Here is a 27,876-nt window from a genome sequence, read left to right on the forward strand (position 1 = left end):
TCAACAAAAAGTAAATGATGATTTATTAAACTCATGGATCTTTTATGCTTTAGCACAAAAAATTAGTAATGATACCCTAGAAATCGTCCAGGCTTCGCACCAACAACTCCTTTTAATTGCATCACATTAAATACAACTGTTTTAACTACAACTACAAATTAAATACTGAGAGGTTAAATTTGTGAGAAAAATGCACATTTGCTATGAATTTCTCTTCGTAAGATTCCAGATGTTTCGTGTTTTGACATTTATGTGTTTTTTAACTGAGAATCCAGTTAGCGAGCATCCAAATAAAAAAAAAACTCCAGTAAAACACATCCAGTTATTGGTAACCTAGGGTAACTATTACTGAAATCACAAGAAACAACAACATCGATAAACACGTGTAAAATCAAGTAATTCCCCTTAATTTTACATCAAAAATTCACTTTACAAATTCACGCTTGTACTAAACACAGCAATACGCCGTTAACTTCAAAGCCACTCTCATCGCAACCCACAACAAATACCGCACGAAATTAGCCATCAAAAGACACTGCACGTGCATCGTTCACGGAAGTGTTTCGCATCCGCTTCGCAGTTTCCACGGCAGTGGGACCTCCACATCTCGGTGATTGAAAAAGCGGACCAGGTTTCCTCCACTATTTCCGGCTAGGCCTCAAACCGATTAGTGTCGTCGCTGTCGTCGATGGCAGGCTGGGCCAAATGGTGTGTGGTCGTGGTGGTGGTGGCGGCGGCAACACCACTGTGTGTGTGTGTGTGTGTGAGTGAAAGTTTTCGGCAAGTTTTTCACCAAACCCGACAACTTTTCCACCCAGCACCCGCATCGGGAGGGTGTAGTATGTGAGTAGTGTTCGTTACGCAGCCCATTAACTGTTTTGGCTGGGTGGAGCGGGTCCCATTTTTTGGCCAGCGAGCGGTGAGGTGGGGTGAAAAGCGGAAAACTTTTCCACTTACAGCGCAAAACTTTCCACGAAAGCAACATTCTTGGCAGCCGGTGGGCCCAAAACGCGGGGCTTTGAAAGACCTTTTGCAGGAAAAAGGGTGTTTCTTGTTGTCTGGCTGTGCTGGGCGTATTCGTGGGCTGTGCAGGCGCGTTAAGATGGCGCTGGAAGTGTGTCCCGTGTCCGAGGGAGACTGTGGGTGATGATGCGCAGGTGAAGCATCACTCATTCTCTCTCTTTCTCTAGGCTGCTGATAGTGTTCGTGGTGATGGTTTGGGGTTTCTAAAGTTCCATCGTTCCATGCAAAACACGCGCACACACTCGCACAGCACACCGAGCACCGGGAAGGTCGTAGTTTCTTCATGGAAAATTACCCAACACAACCCATCTTGAAGGATCGGTTGAGGGTTAGATTCCTTAAACCAGGCACATGACAGGCAAATAGGACCGGCCAGGCTACGGAACGGCTTGGGTTCCACAAAACCACCCACAGGAATATTTTAACCAAACAATTTTCCTCGGCCACGGTCACAGACACAGTTGACTTGAGGTTTGCCGGTAAATTCCACAGTCCCTTTCGGCACGGTGGTTGTCTACACGCATCGGAAAACGGATGCAGATCGGAGCGCGCGCACATGCCAGTAAACCTTAACCGTGTCACCGCGTTTGTCACCCGATTAGGCTTTTGCTTGGGTTGGCGCATTAGCATTAGCTTTCGCTTCAATCAAACCGAAGTGACAGCTTAAAGCCCCACTGTGTCCGCCTGCAGATGACGATCGACGCTCGGCAGGCCAACACGTTTAACCCCTCATTTGAGAGGGCAAGCTTTAGATGGGCTTAACTCGTCCTGCGCTGGCACCGGTAAGATGTACGACGGCCGTTTCGCTATGGGACATCCTCCACGTTCCCGTCAATGTTTAATTCATATAAATTGTCATCCATTAGGAGAAGGTGCACGGGCAGTTGGTGGGAGATGTTCGGCAAAGTCCTCCCCTCGGGGGCAGTAGGTGGTAAATTAATACTGCTAATATTTTAAATCTAAATGTACGTCATTTTTAAAGATCAACTATCAAAGGAAGAGAAGGAGACGGCTTGGAAAAGTGGATGCTATAGATCTCGATGACGTAGGGAACGATAGGAGACAATGTTGCCATATGTTTTAAGGTAGAGGAGTACACGTGCCTCTAATAGAAACATTGCACTATGGGCTATTCTTCAATGACCAGACTTCAATGAATAGCTTTAGGTAGCTAAATTTGTCGAATTTCTGGAAATTCTGGACTCTGAAAAGATCTTATAAGAACAATACCGTAGTTCCACAAGGTTCTTCACTTATTCTTGCAGTATTTGTTAGTAATTTTCATGAATGTATATTGCATCTTTTTACTGGCAAACCATAATGCCTAACCGAATGTTTAACATGTTGTGAACAGTTGCCAGCATTGCTGCCAATGAACTTAATTTGCTCTCCTCCTCAAAGGATGCACTGTGCGTGTTGATGAAGAAACCACCAGAAATTACCGACAGCCATGTAGGCAAAACCCCACCAAGAACCAAGGAAGTTCCGAAGCATTAGGCCTAGTGTCTTGTTTGCGGTTCGCTACGGTACGGCTTTGTCTCATCAGCAGCTTGCGCCATCCCTCTGGCCTAAAAACTCATCGGTTTCCTAAGACAATCGGTTCCTTAGAACTGGCTCTGTTTGCCTTTTACGAACGCTCGTATCTCGCTCCCCTATACTTCCTATCGATGCATGGGGCGGGTGGGGCGCACCCATGTGGGCTGGGGGAGGCTACTGATTGATGCTTTTGGCACGTTTCGGCCCAGGCTCGGTGTTATGTAGCTCCGTCTTCGAGATAGTGTTGTTGTGCACAGCTCCCTCCCGTACAGGGCAGCATCATGAGAAATGGCGCGATGTTACCATCAGATGCCGGTCTGCTGAGCGATGGATCCGGCAGCTTGTCTTAGCCACCGTACTCGTGCCTTTCCTTCTTCTTCTGCCAGCTCCAAACAGCCACAACACCATACAAGACGCAACCCGCAAGCTGTGGATACTGTCGAGCTGTGATGAACCGGCAAACACCAAGCGTCAGGGGCTTTTAATTAGCCTGGAAATGCAAAAAGGGAACACACCATACCATCTCCACGCATCTCGAAGAACTTTTCAGCTATTGTTCGGTGGCGGTGGTGGGCGAGAGGGCGGCGCCAGCAGCATGTAGTTCTCCGGGTACAAACGCTGCCATTTCGGTACGGCAAAAGGGGAAACGCTAATCAATGTTTCAAACAAGAAACGGATGTGGCTAGGCACCGGCACTACCATCATATCAATCTTGGAGCTTCCTATCCTGGAGCAGGAAGTAAGGATCTTTCAGGGGAAATTGGGGAGGAGGTTTGCCTTTTAAAGTAAGCGGAAAATGCTTCGAGGTGAGTAAATCACGCATGAAGAGGTGGTGAATATATTAAGAGCTCTCTCAGCGGAAAGGCCAAGGTGCACATAGGGGAATATCCTCAAGAGTGTGTATGTTCGTTCTACGTTCACAACGTTTCACAACGGACCTGTTTACGGATGGAAAGGCCATTACGGTACGGTTGCTGGCAGGGCGCGCAGCCCGGCAGGACGGTGCATATTCTCAAGGAAATAAATTAAACCTCCAATCTTAATCATTATTCATGATATTTATCCCTTTCGCTGTTTGCCGGCTGCGCAAGTAGGCAGCTCTTTCAGCCGGTGTGATAAGCGCTGCGACGAAATTGAGCATTAATTTTGCATTGAACTAGCATTAGACGGCGGCCCCGTCTTGGTGATTGTGCGGCGCTTCCACCGAAACGCAAACCGAACGATCTTCATTTGCAAGTGTTAATAAATCACACGAAATGTTTAATTAAGCGTTGGCAAAATCAAAGCTGCGCCGGAGCATCGGGCAGGTAAATGTGTTTCGTTGGAAAATTTTGGCTGATGGTTTTTTGGGCCAGGGGGTGGGACTTTTTGATTGGGCTGATGACGGATTCCATTAGATATGATGCGATGCTTCGAATAGCAAGGGTAGATTGTGGACAGTGACAGTGGCTACCTTGGTGGATAGTGGAGATTTTATTAGGTAAAACAACGTAGGGCAAGACTTGCAAGAATGGTCGAAAATATGTTGAATATTACAGCCACCAAATTTTGGCTCTAAGGCATCAAGTTTTGCTCTTAAGGCATCCATTTTTGACTCTAATGCACCTAACGCTTATGCGAACAAGATTTACTAATGAGCTAGCTGCGGGTTGAAATTAATCGTTTAATGCTTCGAGCTATTCACCATACTTCTTTGGCCTTGCGGCGTTTTTGGAAAGGTCAAACTTCTAAATGTAATAATCATAAACATTACGCTTGAAAAGATTTAAATCATCTTAATCATGCACTCGGGTTTTTTCATTTGAATTTTGAAAATTAGCTCCAAAAAGGCCCTTTTCAATTTCATTTCGTGTGTTATTTTGTTCTCTAGATGTCTTCCTTCACGGGGACGGTCTCATTGTACAGTCGTCAACTCGAACGACTCAATAACATGTCCGTCATGGGTTCAAGCCTAGAATAGACCGTCCCCCCGTAGCAAGGATTTGACTTATATCTGGCTTCGTGGTAATGAATTAAGACTTGAAAGCCTGTATTGGCCGGCATCTCCGCTTAGGACGTTACGCCTAATAGAAGAAGAAGAAGAAGAAGAAGAAGAAGAAGAAGAAGAAGCAGAAGAAAGGGTCTTCATTGATAAAATGAAAAACTTAGTATATTATCATATCATGGCAAAGAACTGACCTGAAAGAATAATTAAAGATAAAAATGCTCAAATTTTCTTATTCTTAGTACTAGCAAAGATATAACAATCTACTTAATCCTTCGGATGGAAAACGTTCTGGTAGAAACGAGTGGGGGAACAATTATAGCAATAAAAATAAAAATGTAATGAACTTTTCTTAAGAAGGTCATATTCAATTTATTTTTATGTTTCATCGCTAAAATAAAGTTATTCAATACACCCTTTTAATTTGTTTAGTACATTACATTGATTTATTGTATGTAATAATTCCAAGGAACTACACTTTTCCAATAATGTAGCTTACCTTTTGCGTACCTTTCGATTGTAGTTTTCATTCGATGTTCCAAGGACTCGAACTGAACAATCGTTTCGCCTTGACCGCCTCCATGCAGGCACGAGCCTAGGTTCACCTTTTTTACGACCATCACCTTCATGCCAACGGCACGTTCCAAAACGACCAATTATTGCAAGGTAAATTGTTGGCAACATAAACAATCCTCCGATAGGTTTGTTGTGCGTCCCTGCAATCATGGCGTGCTTTATGGAATCGAGCTCGGGTATGCCTCGAGGATACGTTTTCCTTTTTCGCACCATTTTACAATTAGGCAGAGGAACGCGCACCCAGTGTTTGTCCGTGACATTGGCTGCGTCGTAATGGTGTGTGTGTGTAGCCCAGTGACGGAAGATGTACTTGCAGGTAGCGTGCCAGCGTGTACGGGAAGTGATTTAAAATTTTATTACTTAATTACCTGCAGCCCTTAGGAGCGGGAAGATCCGTCCGAGTGGTTGTAAAGATGCCACACGCCCGTCGAAAAGTCAACCGTCCCCCTAGTTGTTGAGACGGACAGAGCAGCCCGTTTGATGACGTTAAGCGTCCGGTAACGGCACAAATAAAACACGTTCAGCAATTACATTGCCCGCCCGTTGCTTCCGGCAAATTCGGCTCGCTTTGCCGAGGCCGTGGAACTCCAAACAAATGGCCCAAAATCAAGGTAAGCACGTCGCTAATCGTCGCTAACCCCCACGTCACCTTTACCAAGGACTCAAGGACAAAAACGTAGCAGTTGGGACTTCTTGGAAAAAGCCATCCTGCCAATAAAGCGACCGAAAAGCGACGGCTTTGCTTCCTCGCACCATGTCCAACTAATTGACGCCCCCGGAGTCTATTATTCTGCCATTGCCATTGGGGCACGCCAGGACATAGCCCCTCCGTCCAAGGAGCCCGGGCACGCAAAATTGAGTTATGCCCGTCTGGTACCGTAAATTTCGAACAAACCCCGGGCGCTTCAAGCTGGATAGTCACCGGTTTCCTGGGCAAAAAGACGTGAGCTTGCACGATTACGACCTTGTTTATGATCTGCTTCAAAATTAAGCTAGCAAAGGCGTCACAGGACCAGTTGTACGGTCAGGCCTTCCTGTTGCTAGCGTGCCGTTCATGGAACGATTATCATCTGTGGGCCGGTTCGTATAAATAGCGAAAATCTACCGAGCGCAGATACACATTATCACCAGGCCCCACCAATTAATGGGTGCCCGTCTTAACGTCCGGCAGTGGTTTTGCATTAGCCTGGCGCTCGCTCGGGTCTGCGATAAGTCAGTTTTGCGAATGGAGAGCAAAATTTCCAAAGTTTCGGAAATGAAAGGAAAGGAGGAAAACCTTCAGCTGTTGCGAATAAACAACTTACCCAGAGGGGGAGTGGGGGGGGGGGGGCAAAAATAAAGTTTCGGTCAAGTTTCTCCCGACGACCCTCCCTGTTGGTCGGTTTCGCTTTTACAAGTTTTTACAGTGAATGATTTACTGGAGGCGCCCCTGTTCGGTGGCAGACTTTTGAAAGTGTTCCTAAAACTCTCACACACACACATATACATACACACACAACTGGTGCAAGTGATGATTCTCGAATGTAAGTAGACATTTCGGTGTGAGTAATTTAACTTGAGCGGAGCTATGAAGCAAACAAACAAAACAAAAAAAAAAACCCGAAATCTTGTGAGTTTGTGAAGTTTGCTTTCGTTGCAACAAGTACAAGCTAAATTAACTAGCTATAGCTCAACAAAGGAAGTTGAAGCAGTGAGTAAGTAAGTGAGACGATATTGTTGATGTCATATTTAAAATGGTAAAAGTTTTTGGCCAAAAGAAGTGCTAGCCACCTGATGCGGGCGCGTAGGAACGGCTCGTTTTGGTGAGGCTCAGGTGAGATCTAACGAAACTACTTAGCGTTCATCATAGTCAATAGCCGATTAATCAATATTAAGGTTGTAAAATGTTGGAATTGCAGGTCTCTCTGGAGGTGATGCATTAAGAATATTACATCAGATGCGTTTACAAGTTGATGGAGCCGAATAAGCCATGCCAACGGAATATCTTTAGTTTAGGACGAAAATAGCAGTCGTAACAATCTACACGTTCATCTGCGAGTTTTAAAGTACAACAGGAGTTGTTTCATAACCAAATCTTGTTCCAATTCCTAGATATTATCATTTCGTCATGTAGAAACTTGCTTGTCCATCAGACATTCCACATTGGAGGATGTGATATCAAGCTATTAATTTTAGCAATGAGACTTCCTAGTTGAGAACACCATCACTTACATACATACATACTTGTTGAACACCGTAAGTGCTTAAGTAATATTTATCCAGAGAATACACCCAGTGTGTAGAGACGAAACATACGATTTGATGCCTATGTTGAAATCTTGGATACATTATCAAACAATTAGATGTGTAACACAGTCTCCCTACGTCGCAGGCTAGTCCTCAAAAGTCATCTTCAAGAGAATCAATTTTGGACTTTCCATCTGACTGATAGACCCTTGCGCCCCCTTCTTTTTCTTCTTTGGCACAACAAACAGTGTCGGTCAAGGCCTGTCTGTACCACTAACGGGCTTGGATTTCAGTGACTTATTGACTACCCATAGCAGGATAGTTATTTCTACGTAAAGGATGCTCTTCACAGGTACTGGGCTTGTGTAGCATACCGAGATGTCAAATATTCCATATCAAAAAAGAATGGTTCGGTATCAAAAGGGACTGGGTCTATATATTGAATGACTGCTAAAGTTATTGAAATTACGTACAATGTTAAACATACAATTTGAACAATTCTGAATATCTTAATACATCACATAATGACACTTGGAATCAGGTAGTATCATATATGTTTTCATACAATCGCTTCTATCTAGAGAATCTATCAGATTAATATTTTAGAAATTATTCAAGATATATTTAAAACTATATGTAGTTCATAGGACAAGTTCATCTGTTATTTGCAGATGACTTTACGATAAAACAAATGAAGCACTTTTCCATGAGCGATTCAAAAGAACTGTCCAACGAAGAGTTAGTCCCTAGTTGGAACTTCCCACTCCAACTACAATGTTTCGCTCAACCTATAAGCGCATTCTCGTGTTTCGTGGTTGAGCAACCAACGATAGTTGTACGACGGCTTCAGGCTAATATGCGTCCAGATAGATTATGACATTCCCTGTCCAGTGCCGTGCCATTTTCATTTCTATTTCCACTTCTCCATTGCCACTTCGAAAAAGCAATCAAGCGCGAACGTCGTTCGGTTCCGGGCGTTCGGGCCCACCAGTGCCATGTCCCACAGTGCTGCCGTGCCATGTCCCATTCCGGGGGTTCTTTCGCATTTGGCCCACAGAAATAACCACACAGCTGTGAATAATAAAAGCCTTCCCAATCATAGCCACTCGCTTCGGTGGAGTGGGAAGGACAAAAAAAGCAAACCACGGACCACGATCCACGGTCACGGTGTGCGGATATGTTTCTTCATAATTCGCTTGACGTTTCCTTCTGCCCACACGGCAGGCTAAAAAAAAGGAAGCAGTATGATGATGAAGAACGAGAATAACCAGGGGGGGGGGGAAAACAACAACTCGAAAAGCAAACACGTAAGGATGTCCGGTGCCGGTGCTGCCACCTTAGCGGATCGTTCCCACACCATTCGCAGGACCGCGCGAAGCACACAGGGATATCCTAATTTCCTGCTGCCGTACCTCTTGCCGGTTGTGGTTTCCGAAAACTCATCAACACGATTGTTTTTGCAAACAACTTGACACACACACACATACAGATACACACATTCGTAGAGTTTTCCGCCTGACAAGCTGTCGGCACACAAATCTCCAGTAACCTGTTGTCCCGATGGTCGAAAAGTCTCAGCGGTACGCTCAGGCGCCGCCCGCAAAACCACCCCCCCCCCCACCTCGTTTTTAATCTGATCGCTTCGGCTGAATGGAAGCGAAATTTGTACGCTTCGTCACTATATCAGCACGCTACCATCGGGCTCGGTCCGCGTGTTTTATTATTTATATGGCCCCAGGATGTGTGGCAGGATTTGGACGGAGCGAGTGTAGCTGGACCGACGCGTTCCGGAACAGTCGCTGCTCTGCGATGGGTTTGGATCGTGAGAAATACACCTGCTCGTGGTCGTGGTCGAACCACAGGTAACGCATTGCTGGATGCTGCTCGTCTGAGTGTTTTCGTCCGGTCATGCCGGAATCACGCGAACAGGTTTTGTTCGATCCGGGGACGCCGCTGAATGGTCGATCTCGAGAGCCACAAGTGTACGAATGAGTGTGCGAAGAGCAGCAGCAACCAATGCACCAAAGGCATTTGTGGAACTGTGGTGCTGTGCGCTCTTGCGTCTTGCGAGACGCAGTGAATGAAGCGGAATCGAACGACGCGTGGTGCTTTGGAAGCAATTCCCGAGCCGGGTTGCCGGGTAGGGTTGTGATGTGGGGGGGGATTATAAAGATGTATAGATAATGAAGCAGGATCGTGGGCCAAAAGGGCCTGCTTACGAACCTCGCAGATGATATATATTTATGATCTTACAAATTGTCATAAGAAAGACAAATCTATGGTTCGAATAGCAGCTCCGATCTGTAGAACCTTTTTCTGGTTGGCACTCGAGACAGTTTCTATGTGCGTGCGTGTGTGTTTGTGTGTGTGTATATGTGTTTCGGGGGACGCTTTCCGGTGCTTAAACATATCTATGGATCTAATAACCCGTGGTTGAACAATTGGTCGGGAGGAAGACATTTCTCTTCTCTGGCCAGCAGCGATTCGTGCATTCAATTTGAATAATTTTATCTAGATGCTCCGAACCCGAGGTGGACGAGGTACGAAAGCATCTGTGTGGGTTGTTTTTGTTTTGTTTCTTTTCTTCTTAAAGTTTGGCTTGAAAAGTGTCCATCGACACGGTTTCTGATGTCATTATCGTTAATAAAGCGTTGTGGGGATCGTTTAGAATAAACGGGGGAAAAAATATGAACAATATTTTATCACAAGTATCCTCTCGGGAATGGTTTGGTTCAAGTTTATTCGTGCATTCAGAGGTAGCGTTGGTGCAGTCGAAGGTGCTTTTTGATTGACAACTGCTGGAAGGACTGATCGGATGTGCATTACATATAAAGAAAATAGTTTCTTTTATATAAATGCTAGAAAAAAAAATGATTTCAAATAGCAAAACCAGCTGTCTAAATTTATGGATATTTATGGATAATCGAAAAAAATGTTTAGATAGAAAAGGATAACCACAGGTTGTACAAGACGATTACATTACAATGTCTCTTTTTTCTCTTTGGATTTTTGTATATTTTGTTTCTGTTCTTTATTCTTTCCGAAAACGTAACCATAGTTTCATAAAAAGTAAATCAAATATTACAGGGTTTTCGAGGATTATATAGACATGTTCTACGAGTTGTAGATTTGTTCAGACACAGCATAGACTCTTTCAGCGAGATATAGAATTGTTCGGAAGTAGGCGTTAACATGTTAAGCGTTTTTGTAGAGCTGTCACTTTCATACCCCTTGGACTGCAGTTTGGATCATTCTCATCAGGAGATAAACAAACGCTTTTCGAAAAAAAAAATATGCTTGTTTCAACTAATTATTTGTATTAAACAGCTTGGGGAATGATCATTTGCTACTTTTAGGACATTTAAGAATGAAAAATTAAACGCTGCGGCACAGAATCCACAGAATCGCTGAAATTGTCAACGCCTACTTCCGAACAATTCTATATCCCGCTGTAAGAGTCTTTTATATGCCTGAACAAATCTACAACTCGCTGAACATCTCTATATAATCCTCGAAAACCCTGTATTGTTGTCATAGACGTATTGTTAATAGACAAGCTACTGTTGCCTCAGCTTGTGTTATTTAGCTTATTTTAGATTGTTTTCCACGAGCATCTACGTTATGAGCACCTGTTTTTCTTATTAGATATTTAACAGTTTTCTATGTCCGTTAATGTTGTTTTTTTTTCTTTTTAATAATCTGTACGATCGTATTTCGTTCGATGTACACATGAAGTAGAATTAAATTTAGACTCAACTTATCTTAACAAGTATTGTTGGAACAAATGAATTCAGGATCTTCGACTTACAACAGTTTAAAAAGTGAAACAACTAGCACTTTGCCACTTTTGCTAGATGTTTTTTGTAAATTATTAGATACTATGTAACTTTTATGACAAGATTCGAAAAACAAACTTATAATTCAGATATTGTCAACAATAACAAAAAATTACTGGAGTCTCGCAACGTCTTGTCGTTATTAACAGAATTTACAAAATATATTAGACAGACAGAAATATATTAGATATTTCAAATTTAACAATCATAATTTAAACTAACTAATATTACTATTTCAAGTCAGCTTAATGATGAAATTAACAAAAAAAAACATAAACAACCTGTTTGCTCCTCAGCACAATAGAATATTAAACAAAATATTATCATTTGAATGGCATGTGTGTGCACTTTAATCTTCCAACATAACCATCAACTGTCACATTTGCTTAATATTTTTTGAAGGCATAAAAGCATCATAACAAATGATGGCTGATTTTCACATTAAGATTAAACACGATAATACCGTCGGATTAAATAAAAAGCAACAACAATCCATTGATTCCGCTCCTCTTCCACCTCGCTGTGATTGTGTTTGTCTTTTTATCCCATTCCCCCGTAGTGCGACATCAAAAATCAATCCCACTACCGATCGTACCGGTGCGGTCGCAGTTGAATCAAAATTAATCTGCACCCAGGCTCGGTGGAACGTCCGTCGGCCTCAAATCTGTGTGGTGTCCAATCGGTCGATGATTGATTGATCGGACGCGGACACTCGCAGGGCGGACTCATTTAACTGTCCCAGGCAACCTCTTTAAATCCACTGCCTGAGATGCATCGTGCTGTCAATGGAGCGATCCGTGCGACCGACGACGGTTTCGATGTAAATCAATGCCCAAATCCATTTAATCTGTTTCGGTTACGGATATGAGGAGGAAAATTCTTTCGCTCTTTGTGTTAAGAACAGGAACGGAAAAGAAGAGAATATAGGACAAAGGAGTGAAGTTGACATTTTGGATGAAAGTTTAAAAAACCATGAAATGATTAGAAAAAAAGTGCCACATTATCAGAGCGCTGTCCATCAGGGTGCGCTCGCTCCATAATCCTTTAATGGATGCAATGCACATTTTGGGCCACCTAAGAGCAGACCCAACCAACCCTAGCAGCCCAGGAAGCGCTCAGCAGAAAAACTCATTTCCTTTCGGTCTTTCCCGAAAGCCCGAAAAAACCAGCTTCCTGCACAAAGTTTGATGGCTAATATTTTGGTTACCGGATTGTCGGGGCTACCCTGTTAGGCTGCGGGGCAACTTTTACACGACTGCAACACAGTGAAAATGTATAAAACGCCCAACAATCCATAAATAAGATTTTCACCATTTTCGCCCTGTCACCCCAAGAGCAAAAGCGCTTCGGTTCGTGGGAGTTTTCGTGCGAGAGCGCGGGCCCAAATAAAAAGTAGTAAAGCGAAAATAAACCCCTTACGCTTCGCTTTTCTTCACTTTCCGGGGATGGTGTTTTTTTTTTCTTTCCTCTTTTTGACTGTTGTAAGATTATTTTTCTCGTGCTTCATGCCCCCGAGACGCACACACAAAAAAAGGGCAAAGGGTTCCACGAGCTTGTAAAGCTGAAAGGACGCCACCACCACCCCCGCATCCTTTTTGCTCGCTTTAGCTTCCTGCAACTGCGGCCGCATGAGGAAATACCATAATTTATTGATAAACCCTTTTGGCAAGGATCGGTCGAAATTGAACAGCTAATCGAACTGTACGTGGCGGACCGACGGCGAACGGGCGAAGACGGGGGGGAGTGAAACGTCAAAGATCGGTCAAAGGAAGGGTGAAAAAAGTTGGCCGGGATCATAATTTCACTCCACACTCGATTTAATCCTGTTCGATTTCCTCCCGTTTGCGCCCTCGCTGCTCGCTACGGCTCGCGCCGGAGAAATGAAGAGGTCAGGTTAGGTTTAGGTCAGTTTGTTGCCTTGCTTGTTCGCTTTCTATCGTTCTTCCCACCCGCTTTCCTTGATTCGATTCTATGCCCGCCGCTTCCCGACGGTTCGGTCGCACCACCGAGCGGCGTTTGAAGTTCGCTTCTTCGCAGCGCTCGTTTTATCATCGTCGAATTATTTATCCACCCCGGATTAGCGGCATGCGATGCGCTCGTTTATGTCGCTTTGGTTTCACATACCGATACATTTCTTATCTATTTCTTCGATTTATATTTTTTTTTTCCTCTCCGGTTATTGCTTTACGACACCGATCATCATTCGAAGTCGATGCGATCTGAAGACCGGTTCGGTGGCGACCATGCGGGGTTACGTGCCAGGGATCGCTTTCTGGCCTTTCGACCCTTTTTCCGTGCAGTGAAAGAAAGCACCAAAAAAAAAGCGAACCAAGTCAATCGTCTAATGAACAAACGAATGCTGCTCGTTCGCGTGCAAGCGGGAAACGGGGTGAAACAAAAATAAACGCGTGTGAGGCTTGAACGGAAAAGGGTGACGGTCAGTGCGTGCGCTCGTCGCCGAGGGCGGACGGTGGGAAAGAATCGAAAAGCTATAATCTATTTTTCGAGGGGTTTTTTTTTTCTTCAAAAATCTCCTCTCCCTGGGGATGAGGTTGTAGGTAAATTAATTCAATTTGTAAGTGTCTGTCGCCATAAATAATGGGGACGAATCGATCATTCAATTAAGTTGTAAACTAATGAGTTTTAGAAGCGTTAAAAGCCCCTTCGCCGAGTGTTTTGTTGTTCTGGTTTGAGTTCTTGTAAGCGGGTGAAGTATTTAACATGAATTATTATGTGACGAGAAGCTAGTTTACAAAGAGTTATAATTGTGTTTAAATACTTTTGTTCTGTGATTGTTGAATGTCAGGAAATTTGAAAAGATTTTTTTTAAAATGTTAAATCCATTTGTCTGTAGGAGAAACATCCATTTTCAATCACATAAACTTGAAGAATAAACCAACCAAATGGGGAAGCGATAAATTAATTTTGCTCTCTGCACAAAGGCTAGGCATTCACTAGATGTCTATCAATTGATTTATAAGCGATCTATCTGTAAGGGGTGCATGATTAATGAACGTTGGTCATCTTTCGCCGATCGTTCGTTTGGCTGACCACACGCTGAGGGCACATTAATCATGCACGCAAGTGAGTTTCAATAAATTAGAACAAAATAGTTTACATTTTCTTGTTCTATGGTGGAGAACTGGTTTGAAGAATGAATCATGTTTTTTTTTGTCTTTCTGGAGAAATTTTGTGTTCCAAAAACAGTTTGATAGACGCCTGAAATTAGGCAATTACTTTGAACATGTTGAGAGTGACGTTTTTGGTCCTTCGAACCGGATCGAAGAAATGACATATTTCATATTTACGATTACTTTACTTTCAAGCTGGATTTTAATTTTTTTCACGCAGGCTTTATGTGTTACAAAATGGCAAAATCCTTTTTCTTGCTCTTTGCTGAACGATTCCCATTCCAACACTACATTACGGTTTGATTATTACTCGGTAAGGTCTTCATCAACCCGTACCAGACTTCGGTAGCATCAATTTAAGCACATTGTTTGCCGCATCAACCCATCGTTAGCGTTTTGCAAAAGTCATTTGCCCGCCCAAGCCAATGTGGCTGGTTAGCGAACGGATCCAACTGCGAGCCGTGTGGAGGAGGTCAACACGGAGCAAAAGCTAAAAATAAATCACCCAACCGTTTGCAGCGCCGATTGGCGGCGCTTTAAGGCGATGATGAGTTTTCTGTTTGATTTATTGGCCGGTAAGCGCGGTAAGCTTAATTGCTTCACGCTACCTACTGCCAACTGCTTCATCAAAATGCCACCTCCAGTGGGCGTTCGGGGTTGTTCGGTGTAGCGACGGAACACGAAAAGCGATTATGATCGAGCGGGTGTGAGCAATCCTTCCGTTCGTCCAGGGGAGCACACTGGCCGACGCGTAATGGAGGCTGATGAGAGACGCAATAAGATCACCTGCTCTTCTGCTGCTGCTGCCGAGTTGGATTCCAGCACCAGAAACGACCTGAAACGAATGGAAAATCTTCCAGCCAGTGCTTTGTAGAATCTCATCAAAGTAAATGAAGGTGAAAAAACGCCGTAACCCACAGTACTTTGCAATCTAATCGAAGAGGAAGCAAGTAGCTAGGCCCGAGAACGCCGTTGCAATACGTTGTTCATCATCAGCGCTGGAAAGCTTCCGAACACAGTCTCCCAGAACCGCGGGCATTATCCCCGAGGGGTAGCAGATTCTTCACACCATCCAATTTCCTTAACAATTAAAATATTTTCCCCCTCCGCCACGAAGCAAACGGCTCGGCTTCGATAATGAAGAGGATCGAATGATCATGCGGGTTTTCGGGGCCGTCTGCTTCCCCCGAAGTGGAGAAAATTAATTTCACGGATCGGAAGCGAAGCTTCCCCAGAGGCGGAAGCCGATGCCGGGAAAGTGATGGTCACAGGTTCTCAGCTCAGCTTGCCTTATCTAATCAGCCGGCTCACCCGGCACGGGATAGTCGTCCGAAAAGGGCGAGTTGGGTTTTTTTCCCCGCATTGTTTCTTCACCCAAGCTCTGATGTTGGAGTTTGAGATGTTCTTAGTGACCCTGTAGGATCGTCAGCACTTGGGTCAAAACATTCTTCCACGTTAGTTAACTACACCCAAGCGCGTGAGAGTCTTTGCTCGGGAAAGTATCATAAAAGGAGATAAACTACACGTTTACTTCCACCTTCCCCTTGCGCGCAATGTGGCGATCGTTTGCCTCGATGGGAGCGTAATGTAATGAGTCTTAACCAGGCACAGCGTCTTTGCTGGTGAGAAAATCGAATCTTTGATGGGTGCGGACATTACATTTCATGGCGGCTCCCTGAATCCATTCGAACGTACCTTTCTGTTTCATTTCAAAGGTTTTTTCCCTCTTTCTTCGATACTTAAAGTACATTGTAATGGAGAAGCAAACATTCAGTAGCAGTAATAAACTAGTACAACAAGCTCTGCTATAAACATTGCCAGTACCAACAGTACCCACTGTCCGGTTTTATTTGGGAGCTCACCAACGCAATCGTCTGTACAGTTTGGGAATTTTAAGGGGGAGAGTTATGGTTGAACCGAAATAAAAATGGTTTCTTTCGATGCCCAAAAGCAAACAACGAACTTGTAACCTTCGAGGAACTAGACAACCCTTACCTGCTCTAAAAATGCTTCCCCAACATATCTCTTCATATCTTAATTAATTTAATTTTACGGAATTCGCTCTCACCGCTCAAGTGCTGAGGGTTTTGCTGGAACAAGACCGCTGAAGACGAGGAATTCCTAAACATTTCGAGTTGGGCAAAAATACAGAAGGGTTCGTTGCATTTATGTTGCTGTTGCTCTTTTGACTATCAGTCGGTGAGAACTGTGTATTCTGACCATCCTCGGAAATGGACGCCCAAATGGAAGGCAACAACGGCAACACGCACACAAATTCCAGCAATGGTCCATTGCGGTATCGCTTCGCTCGCACCGTACCGTACGCCGGTCGGTGAGAATACGGCTCATTAAATATTCATACGATTCCCGAATCAATTAAAACAATTCGGCACTATCGATTGCTTCCCCGGGCCCGGACACGGGCTACGAGACTAAACTTTTGTCTGGCCGGTCGTTCCACAGCCTCGGAACTCCATTTCGATGGAGCCGATCCATTGGTAGCGTGCACGGTCTATGGTATGCGAAAAATGGCACTAATCTAATCATGATTTTCAAACTTTCCGATTTTACTCCCTCTGTTGCCCGATCGGTAGACGCGTAGACCTTTCCGTTTGGTGTGGCTGTGGTCGTACGGATCTCGTACGGGGTTCTCGGAGTTTCATTTCACATCCCTGTGGCATGTGTGAGATTTGCGTCTGCCTTTGCTGCGCAGCAACCAGCGGGGCTGTCGCAACGTTTGTTTTGCGATGCCTTGGGGCGCAGCGGACGTACGGTGGGGCCCAGCGTCTAGCAGCCCGGAAGCTTAAGATAGTGACCGGGCGTGTTGAGTCGAGAACGGCGATACCGATTCCATGTGAGAAATTTTCGGGCCGGGCCCGAGGTGGAAGGTGCGAGGACTTTTTGGGAGCACGGATCAGGAAATAGCTATCAATAGCGATAGTCATTGGCCGGATGGAGTTAGATTATGGTGCCGACAACTCCGGGTGGCTGTCGGGGTTTCGGCGAGCTCGGAATTTGGAAACACCGCTCCCAACGCCTGCGGGCAGGTGGGAAATGATTTTTGGCCAGTCATTGGTAAAGGTGTGCCGCCTGATGGGTGGCGTGCTTGATTCCCTTAGGCTTAGGGAAGGGAAAAAGAGGTTTCGCGTTCGGTTCATCGCTTTGGCAGACCCGTCGTTGACTCCGACATTATGGGCTTGATGAAGTTGTCTTAGCGATGATGAAGTTAACCGTGGAAAATGAATCGATATGTGTGTGTGAGTGTGTGGGATGAGCTAGGCTTTTGCGTGGAGAACGGTTTGAAAAGTTTCATAAACAATCGAGTCGTTCGGTCTCCAAAATTGAAATCCTGGATAGCGTCGACAACTAGAGGTTAAGCGATGACTTGTTTGTTTGCCTGAAGAAATTGAGTCTCAAACAAAGTAGAACATACACATAAACTCCGAGAGTGTGTTTTTGAGTTATTATCTTCAAGATATCTTTTTGATGAAGATTCGAGAAAAGCTGAAGGAACGTTGACAAACAGTTTTGAATAGTACAAATAAGAATTCCAACAGATTCAGAAATGTATCTGATGGCACGTAGTTCTCTATGTCTAGATATGTCGTTTCAATTCTGAGGACCATAGATGCTAGCCAAAGGTTGTCAATTCACTCAAAAAACCCATCTGAATTGGTGCAAATAACTCAATTTTCAGGAATAGTTGTACTAAAGCCATACAGAACGTTTCAATTTCACTCGTATTCTGCATTACTGATCAATAGTACGCTGATCCTGATTTACGACACCTCCATACCATACATTTCCTAGAATTTCGTCTGAGCCGAGATCGATACACAATGTTGTAGATTGTATGAACTAAAGCTGTTAGATTGAGATGAATGATGCGGATTGTAAAGTTGAAGAGCTGCTAGACATTGCAAACTTTTCATTGTTAAGGCATGTTAGGCTTCGAGACATTATTAGTCCTTTGTTGATAACTTTTCATATTTCATTTATCCTTTGAAAAATAAGTATAATTGAAGTGTAGTTAAAGTTGCAATTAGCACCATTCAAGCTATAACAAGTTCGGGGTCATGTTCTCGATGCATGAGATTGTAAATTTCCCAATATTGCAGGTGAGTTAGTCAAACCTTAGAAATGCCAAATATATTTGGTAGCTTTAATGCATTAAGTCAGGTTTACAGTCTCATGATGTAGTTCACGTTTAAAAGACTCCCAAACACTATGAAACCAACACATAAAATCCCCAAGTTGGAATTAAAGATATTCAATCTATAGCTAGTACGGGGTCATGTTCTTGATGCATATGATTGTAAATTACCCAATATTTCAGGCGAGTTAGTTGACTAATCAACCCTTAGAAATGCCAAGTATATTCGGTAGCTTTAATGCATTCAGTCATGTTTGCAGTTTAATGCTGTAGTTCACCTTTAAGAGACTCCCAAACACTATCCAACTAAGACATAAAATTCTTATAGCTGGAAGAGATTCATTTCGTAGACGCAATTTTTTTTTCAGTCGGGGTTTTCGAAACGTGAAACTTATATCAAATCCAATTTCCACCGCGTTCAACTTCCACACGTTCCTAATCCAGTGTGTGGAGTGTGTACGCCCTGATTGCTGAAATGGACTTCCCTGCTCTGTATATAACAAGAGTTTCTGTTTGTTATTTTTCTGGTTTTCATTCATTCTTTTCTCACTGCTCCGTTGGTGCTCGAGACGGAATCAATTTTTCCCGAGACTGAAAGTTTTCCACGTACCACGTATGCCCGGCAAAGGCGCTACCGCTGACCATTAATCAATGCGCTGGGGAATAATATTTCTTGTTGATCGACGCTTTATTTGTTTTTTGGCGTGCACACACGGTATGATATTATGGAATGGGTGACGATGGGCGGATACGGGTACGGAAGTGCGATAAAAGATTCGCGAACAGTGGCCGCATTCCTTGTTTGCTAACACATGTAAGGAGAGTGCAAAAATTGCATTGCACAGACCTCACCATTCCCAGACAGAAGTGGGAAGAACAACAACACAGCCGTGTCGAGACATTCCTCGGTGCCGGAGGTACCATCATTTTCACATAATTCACTCCCGTCCAGCCACATTAGCGTACGAACGGTTTATAGTATGCCGGTCGGTTCTTGATGTTCTGAGTCGCACCCAAGCAGCATGGCGGCATCACCTTTGACACTCGATGCGCTTCAAATCGTGCCTGCCTTTTTGCTTTGCCGTCTGGTCCGCAAAGTGGCGCTTGTTTGGGAAAATTCCGGGAAAATTCCACGTGCTGCGAGCGCGTCACCGCTTGAAGGAATTAATAATCGGGCCCGACTTTCCACGCTTGTGTCTTTGTTTTTTCGTGTGTGTGTGTGTGTCTCCGGCGGGGCGTTTAACATTCACAGCTATTTTGAGGCAGCACCAGATGTCACCAGACGCGTCGAGGATCTCGGTTGCTTGTTTCACGACAGACACGGCTCGTCTCAGCCGTGAGCCTAAATTTAGGTTTGGCCCAGCTCCGAAAGACAGACAGACATTTTCGAAGGGACAGAACTTTATCTCCAAAAGAGAGAGAGAGGCACTCACGGGAGCGATTATTTGCTGAGCATTAGCTTTTCCGCGAGCGAAGAGAGGGAACAGTTTTGCTCACCATTTGCAGTGAGTGGTTTTTGTTTACACATGCTCTTCCAAAGCAACCCTGATTGAGACAGTCGAATGGAGAGAGATCTATGCTGGCAGCATAAAAGCAGAGAGGGAGAGGGTAGAATCTATGCTCAGTGAGCATCTCTCTTCATCTCTTTTATGCTGTGAGATCTTCTCAGCGTTGCACTGTTAGCGACAAGAGCGCGCGAGAATGAGTTCCTCGTGTGTAGATCTACGCCGGGAGAGACACCGGCTCGTGTCGGAAAACCAGGAAAACCGATAAAAGCAAGCGTTTTATATTGAGTGACCCGCAGTCTAACATTACTATCCGAAGGGAAAACGTCGCGCATTCGCTATCAAGCCGAAAACCTTCGTTTGTAAACTTCGTCGAGGGCGCGTTTTCTACCAATATCCATTCGCGTCTTCGGTGTCGGTGGCTATTTAAAATCGTATTAAGGATACAAATGCAAAAAGCGAGCATAAGAAACAAAACAAAATCACATCATAAATCATTATTAAAACAGTTCAGTGGATGACTTTGGGTGAAAGACGACGGCCAAAAGGCATCAACAGCGTCAGCAGCAGCATATCGTGAAGACTGGAAATTTGTGTTATCCGTTCCCGTGTGCTCCCCGTTTCGTATCTTCTTATCGAAGTTGTGTGTGTGCTATTGAAAGGATTTTGTGCCAAGGTTCGAGTCTCTTCACAATCCCTACGGAACGCGCCCGGCCCGAAATTGTGTCGAGCCCGGTGTGTATTGAGACTGAATATTAAGGGCATCGCCGGCATCTTCATCACCACTCCACACTTTCTCCAGAGAAAAGTGTCCTGGTGCGGGGACAACAACATATCAGCGCAACATTGCGCTAACGTGCATAATTTACGTGTCTCTTGCTCAAAGTGCCTTTTGTGCCGGGAAGTTGTGTATGTGTGTGTAGTTATCAAATGTGTGTATGACGTCTGTCCATAACTTTGGCGACGAGCACGTTGATTAGCTTTGTTCCTCCCGGGGGAAAAGTCCCGTTCCGGTGGCGCTCGGAGTGTGCCCGGTTGTGCTGGGAGAAAGTGTGTTCGCGCTGCTACTAGTCCGTGAAGCCACCCGGCAGTGTCCCGCGGATGCATTCGACAGTGTACCGCATGTGACACGGCGCACGAGACACGCGTGCGAGTGAGTGTAGTGTGTGGGCAAAGTGTTGAGCGGAGGAAAAAGCGGCAAATCGAATTGAACATGAGCCGTCAAGCGGTGGTGGGACTTCTGGTGCTGGCGACCGCGGTCGGTGCCGTCTCGTACTGCCCGAACCGGTGCGTCTGCGACGACGAGAAGCTGCACGTGACGTGCGGCGAGGGCGAGCTGGACGTGCTGCCGATAGCGCTGAACCCCTCGATCGGCCGGCTGGTGATCAAGTTCAATCGCATCAAATCGATCGACTCGTCGATACAGTTCTACACCGAGCTGACGATGCTCGACCTGAGCTACAACCATCTGCTCAGCATCCCGGAGCGCATCTTCATGTACCAGAAGAAGCTGCTGCAGCTGCACCTGAACAACAACAAGCTCGGTGCGGTGACGAACCGCACGTTCGGCGGGCTGGACGAGCTGCGGGTGCTGAACCTGCGGGGCAACTTCATAGACGAGATTGGCAGCGAGCTGTTTAAGGCGCTGCCGAAGCTGGAGGAGCTAAATTTGGGGCAGAACAGGATCGCTACGCTGCACGCCAGTGCGTTCGATGGGCTGGCCAGCCTGCGCGTGCTCTACCTGGACGACAACTCGATCAGCACGATACCGACGCTCTCGCTGACACCGCTCAGGGGGCTGGCGGAGCTGTACCTCGGCACGAACTCGCTGTTCCGCGTGCTGCCCGGCGCGTTCGAGGGGCTGGCGCAGCTGCGCCGCCTTGATATTCACGGCTCGATGCTGGTGAACATTACGAGCGACACGTTCCGCGGGCTGGAGAGCATCCGCTCGCTCGACCTCTCCGACAACCATCTGCTGAAGGTGCCCACGGTGCAGCTGAGCGGGTTGAAGCGGCTGGAGGAGCTTACCATCGGGCAGAACGACTTCGAAACCATCCCGGAGGGTGCGTTCTTTGGGCTTTCGAACCTGAAATCGATCGACATCTCCGGTGCGCTCAACTTACGCCAGGTCCAATCGGGCGCCTTCTCGGCCAACCCGAACCTGGAGTCGATTACGATTGCCTCCAACAAGGAGCTGCTCGAGCTGGACGAGGGCGCCTTTGCCGGGCTGCCCCACATCCGCCGGGTGTCGCTGCGGGACAACAAGATCGCCACCTTCCACGAGGAGCTGCTGCCCTGGAAGCATCTGGTCGAGTTCGATCTCACCGAGAACCCGCTCGTCTGCGACTGCAACGTGCTCTGGTTGCGCAATCTGCTCCAGCGCCAGCGGCCGGCGTCGGAGGGCCAGGACGATCCGGCCCAGCTGGTGTGCAGCGGGCCGGACCGGCTGCACGGCGAGCTGCTGCGCGACCTGACGCCCGACCTGCTCGGCTGCCAGCATCTGCAGTCGAAGGAGCGGGCCATCTTCGGCGCGATCATCGTTGCGTCGGCGGCGAGCGTCACCACGCTCGTGCTGATCGTGTACCGGCTGCGGCACCGCATCCTCGACACGCTGCGCCGGCTCGGCTGGGGCGGCGGCACCAAGCGCGCCACGCTGCACGAGGAGAAGGACGTCGAGGTGCAGAAGTCGCTCGGCGAGGTGGAGTACCACCAGCCGCACTGCAACATCTACACGTACAACTACCACCCGGCGTACAGGAACTATCAGCATCCGTTCGGCGGCCAGTACACGCTGCCGTACCCGCACTATCAGTCGCACGGTAGCGGCGGTGGGCCGGCGGTCTCGTCCGGTGCGGCGACACTGCAGCAACACCGTGCACCGCATGCCCAGCAGCCGTCCGGGCCGAGCTCGATCGGGGCTGGCGTGGCTCCTGTTTACGGTGCACATCAGCAGCAGCCGCAGGTTCAGCAGCAGCAGCTTCACCATCACCACCAGCAGCCACCGCTGCCCCAAACGCCCAAGGGTACGCTGAGCACCTCATCCTCGACCACCTCCTCTTCTACGTCCTCATCCGCGCTGTCATCGAGCGGCTCGACCGTGTCGGGCGTATCGGCCCAAACGCAGTCCTCCACGATCTACTCGCCGCAGTACGCGCACCACATATACGAAGTGCCCAAGAATGTGTCCGATACCTAGGGCGGGTGTAGCAACAGGGGGAGCGCAAGGGGTAGATTTCACGCAAATATGTATCACCCAACACACACCCAACACTAGTACACACCTTTTACACACCATTTTACTAACCGTCGTCTCACCTTAGTAAACAACCCGTACGCACAAAAACCAATTGGAATCGCTGCTTCGCGTAAAAGAGCAGGTTTCCTCCACTTAACCCACTCACTCACGCAAGACTCACCAAGACACATTAGTAGTGATAAGTATCGTTGTTGATGTTTGGGAAAGCTTGGGAAAAACGATCCGGACGGGCGAGGAAGGCGAACATTGGTTTAAAGAGATAGCCAAACAGTCATATCGCGAGACTACGTGCATCGCTAGAATAAGGTCCTTGTGTGACCGGGGACGTGACAGCACCCTCTTCTCACGCTGGAAGCCTTCCCCTTTTTCGATCGATTGGGGCGGCGCATTTATTTTCTTCTAGTCAATTTTTAATTTATCAACTTAATGACGTCATATGCGGGCGAAAAACAAACAGTCTCAAAAGACAAAACACACACACCCAAACACAACCTTAAGCAATCTCTCCCGTTCAGAAACGGTACACTGTTTTCTAGGTGGATGAAAAGTACTGATTAATATATATATATATATGGAACTTTTGTTTTCGTTTAATTTATGCAATTTGTGAGTCAAATTATGAGGGAAGAAGACACAAACAAACAGTGCATCACAAAAAACAGACAAAACAAATCGAACAGTACAACCGTTTCCAGCAGTGCGTAATGATATACGTGTGTGTGTGTGCGTGTGAAAGTAATATTGTAACACGGTATTAGTAGCTCTTTCCGACGTGAGGAAACTTCTCAGTTAGTTGTAAATATTATGTAAATAAACTTTTTTAACGTATACTGATAAAGCAAGACAGGCGGTAGAGGCACAGCACGAGCGAGAACGAGAATGAATGGTAGAATGGTTAGTCGAACAGACAGAATGTTACAGGAATGTGTTAGGACAGCAAAGGCTCAACCAGCGATTGGACTGTGTGTGTATGAGTGATGGGTTGTTTTTGTTTTCTCTAAAAAAGCGGAAAAATCAAAAGCCAAAATCGACGCGTGAAATTGCAAACCTGTAGTGAAATAAAGTCAACGGCAAACGGGTTTTGTTTGTATATGGTTTAACGTTTAATCGTTTGTACATGTTTCCTTCGTTGATGTGAATGTGAAAACTTAAGGGGGGGGAAAAAAGGGAAATGAATAGTTGGGAAGTAGTTTGGTAGTAGGCAGTAAGGTATAACACACACAGACAGAAACATTTAGCTAGCCCAAGCCAACCAAGGGGGAGGGATTATCAGGCGCGACCCCCTCACTGCGGGGGTCATAGTTCAGAATCGGGTAAATTTTAACGGCAAAAACGGCGTTCGAACTTCGCACGGACTGGTAGAGAGATTGGATGACTTCTTTTTTTTTTACAAATGTTTAGCATAATACATAATCGAAGCGAAGAAAGAATGTTATTACTAAGTAAGAGAAACGGCGAATGAGCAAAAAACTCTCGTACATTTATAAAAAAGAAGAAGAAGAAGAAGAAGAGAAAGTCAACAACAAAACACGATCACACCAATTCAGGCAGGCATCAATGCGCGGGGCAGCTTGGCAGCGACAGTACGACCGAACGATGTTCGTTATAGTCAGTAAACATAAAAGCAAAAATACAAAAAAAAAACATGCAAAACAATGTATTCGTATTCAAGTAATACCTTGTATAGTGATGTAAGCGATGACGAGATGGTGCGAGAACATGTTGAATATTGTGCAAGAATGGATGCAAGAACGATGGAAAAGCAACGAAAGACATTTGGGGAGTCGGAGCGAAGGCAGAAGGAATGAGAAAGAGAGAAAATTAATAAAACAAATCAAACTTCAGATATGAAACGTTACGTCGTGTTGTGAAGCGTTTGTGTGCGGGAAATGAGAAATAGGAGGAATGGCAGAACGCAAACGGAAAGAAAATAATGCACAGATTGATGAAAGAAAATTAACGCTGATACGTCCCGGCAAGCGGGAAGCTGTAAGTATGATGTCATTTCGTTTTTTTAATTACTAACCCTCCGGGGAATGGTAACAAGGGAAGGATACGTTGGAGTCGGCACCTGGATTTAAGCGATGAGGTGAAGTGTTTTTGTGTGTGTGTGAGTGTGTGTGAGTGGCGCCTACGGATATTAATTCGTTGCATTTTGGGTCGTTCCTTCTTGGGTGGTAGCTACATTCCTGGTGCTGCTAATGATGGGCCCCGTCAGATTATCTGAAAAGCAGTTAAATACGAGTATTCAATGCAGGTCTCAGAATTGTTGCTTCGTTGTATAGGTTTGTTTTAATTTAGTTTGTTGTTTTATTAAACGATAATTGAATTTAAAATTTATTTTGCAGATATAGAACTTCTATATGAAACAAATCATTTGTGATATTTTTCATTTCGAGTTTATTTTAAATTTTTGAAGGTAAACTACTTCAGAATTATTTTAGTTTTTTGTGCAAGCACGTATTAAATATCAGAATATATATTGATATTGAAAACAAAATAGGCAGTATTTTAAAAACATTGCAAAAAATCACAAAATGTGATTTTAAACTATTTACATTTACAAAAAAAATTGTGTAACATTCAAAATTTATTGTTAGAAAATACTTACAGAATGAAACCGAACTAATTTTTTTAGAGAAACTAGCTTAAGCCAAAAATTTGTTTTTGTTATAACAACTAGATTTAACAGCTTGTAACAATAATTAACATCTTTGCGAATGTCTTTTGCCAAAGCAAAGCCATTCTCGCGCCAGTTTTTGCTCTTTTATCATGCTTTTGTGCCTACCAAACCTTTACTTCATCTGACATTAGTAGGCACTGTATAAATGTTTATAATAATTAAACAACCAGCTTAAAACAGAAGAAGTGATGTTAAGAGAAGATTGTTTGATTCCTCTTTATGCACTCAACGTTAATTTTCTAATTGCAAACTTATAATCCTATCAAGAATTCGTTGTATGATGCACAATGTTTTCGTTGTATGGTAAATTGGCCAATTGATCAATAATTTGACGTTCTTTGACCATAGGAAGACAAATATCTGTTTATTTTTATAAATAAATAAATAAATAAATAAATAAACACGTTGTTTCCTTTCAAATTGGGATGAGTTTCTTAAAAGTCATGAGACGGCAGCAGTTGTCTTTAAATTTGGAATTTTTATGTTACAAATTCTGGTGAGATAAGAAATCTGTATATTAGAAAGACATGATTGTACTTCGAAATTATAGTTTCTTTATGAAGTTAAGTGTACCGATAGCATTCGTTTGTGGAATTAAAGCATTCGACAGAATTTTTGAGTAATTTGTGAAAGGCTTGTGGAAGTATGATTTAAACTCCGAGAATTAAAAGATAAATAAATTCATTTTTTTTGTCATGAAAAAGCACAATGAATCTATGTTTAACCAGCCAACAAATCAGTAAGTCAATATTGATAGAATGTAGTAACAGACTAGTATGGAAGGTTCCGACATTGTTTTGTGTTTCTGCGTACCAAGAACAACCTACATTCTTTTATCACAGGAAAGCAATAACGCAAACCTTCCCGCATAATACTCAGAAACTGTCGAAACATACCTTTACGTGCATCAATTTATTTGGTACTGGTGTATGCCGTTTCGAGCAAATCTTTGCCTATCTGCATGAACCATTCAGCCCAGAATGCTTGCATCCGATGTCCTGCTCTGCCCGGTCGTTCCAAGCTGCCTATAATACCCTCGAGCGTTTGCTTGTAGCAATCTCGATGCTGGGGCTTTGGTTGGTGTTGCGAGAGTAGAAGGGTAAAATAGCATGTTTGTGCTTTCTTACGTGCAATCGTTCTGAATGACTGGCGACTAATTGTGGCAGTTCCTGAGAGACTTTTCTGCGTACTTATTTACTGGTTCACGGTACGATACTATCATAACCATTTAGGCTGTACTTGGTGGCCAGCCGCTAAACAAGGAACAGGAAACGGAGTAGTTTTTGGAAGTAGAAAAGTTACACTACAAGTCGGTGGGTCTATAGAAATAAACCCAGGAAAAGCTATTAACCATATGCAATAAGAAGGTTCTTTGAAATAACTCGATATTTCTTGACATGTAGGAACGAACTGTATTGAATTCGATTGGATATTTCATTCGAAAAAATAACAATAAATTGTACTGCATGTATGGGGGTACTTACATGTAAAATCCTCTCCACAATTTTTTCTCCAAAAGCCTTCCACTGAGCTTTCAAAAGCTTTTAGTTTCATCCCCTCTGCATTGAACGATTGTTTCATTCAGCGGTACGAAAAATCACAACCATCATCACCACCCATTACTGATCTGGTGGGTGCCACACCTTTGGCACATTTTTCCTCCCAACATAATGGAGTCTCCTCCTTCCTTGCGCGGAACACTGCCATGGGGGCTGTTATCGTTTTTTTTTTGCATCTTCGTCCTTTTACATTTTCTTCTGCCCACCTATCCCTCCATTGGGCATTGTTTACCGGTGGGAGTAAAATTAAATGAACGGGAAAATGAATGCACGGCTTTCGTGGCCATCCCTGCTTGGGAGAGACGGTCGCGAACTCCACCCTCATGCCTGGTGCGTATGTGGTACGAAAAGCTTGTAGCATCACACGCACTATCAAGCAGCCCGGGTTGGAAGCACACAAAAAAATAC

The 27,876-nt window shown here is 44.8% G+C and overlaps 1 protein-coding gene across 1 annotated transcript; it reads left to right on the forward strand.

The window, feature by feature from the left end:
* The first annotated feature begins 20,276 nt into the window (after nt 1–20,276).
* On the forward strand, nt 20,277–24,864 carry LOC121599681 (insulin-like growth factor-binding protein complex acid labile subunit). Its single transcript, XM_041927695.1, has one exon. It carries the CDS (start codon nt 21,184–21,186, stop codon nt 23,164–23,166), a length of 1,983 nt encoding a protein of 660 aa, XP_041783629.1. The 5' UTR covers nt 20,277–21,183; the 3' UTR covers nt 23,167–24,864.
* Nucleotides 24,865–27,876: the final 3,012 nt, after the last annotated feature.

This window comes from Anopheles merus, chromosome 3L (genome assembly GCF_017562075.2).
Source record: "Anopheles merus strain MAF chromosome 3L, AmerM5.1, whole genome shotgun sequence".
Lineage (NCBI taxonomy): Eukaryota > Metazoa > Arthropoda > Insecta > Diptera > Culicidae > Anopheles > Anopheles merus.

Coding starts and splice junctions, on each gene's coding strand:
- LOC121599681 (XM_041927695.1), top strand. CDS start 21,184: ATGAGCCGTCAAGCGGTGGTGGGACTTCTGGTGCTGGCGACCGCGGTC.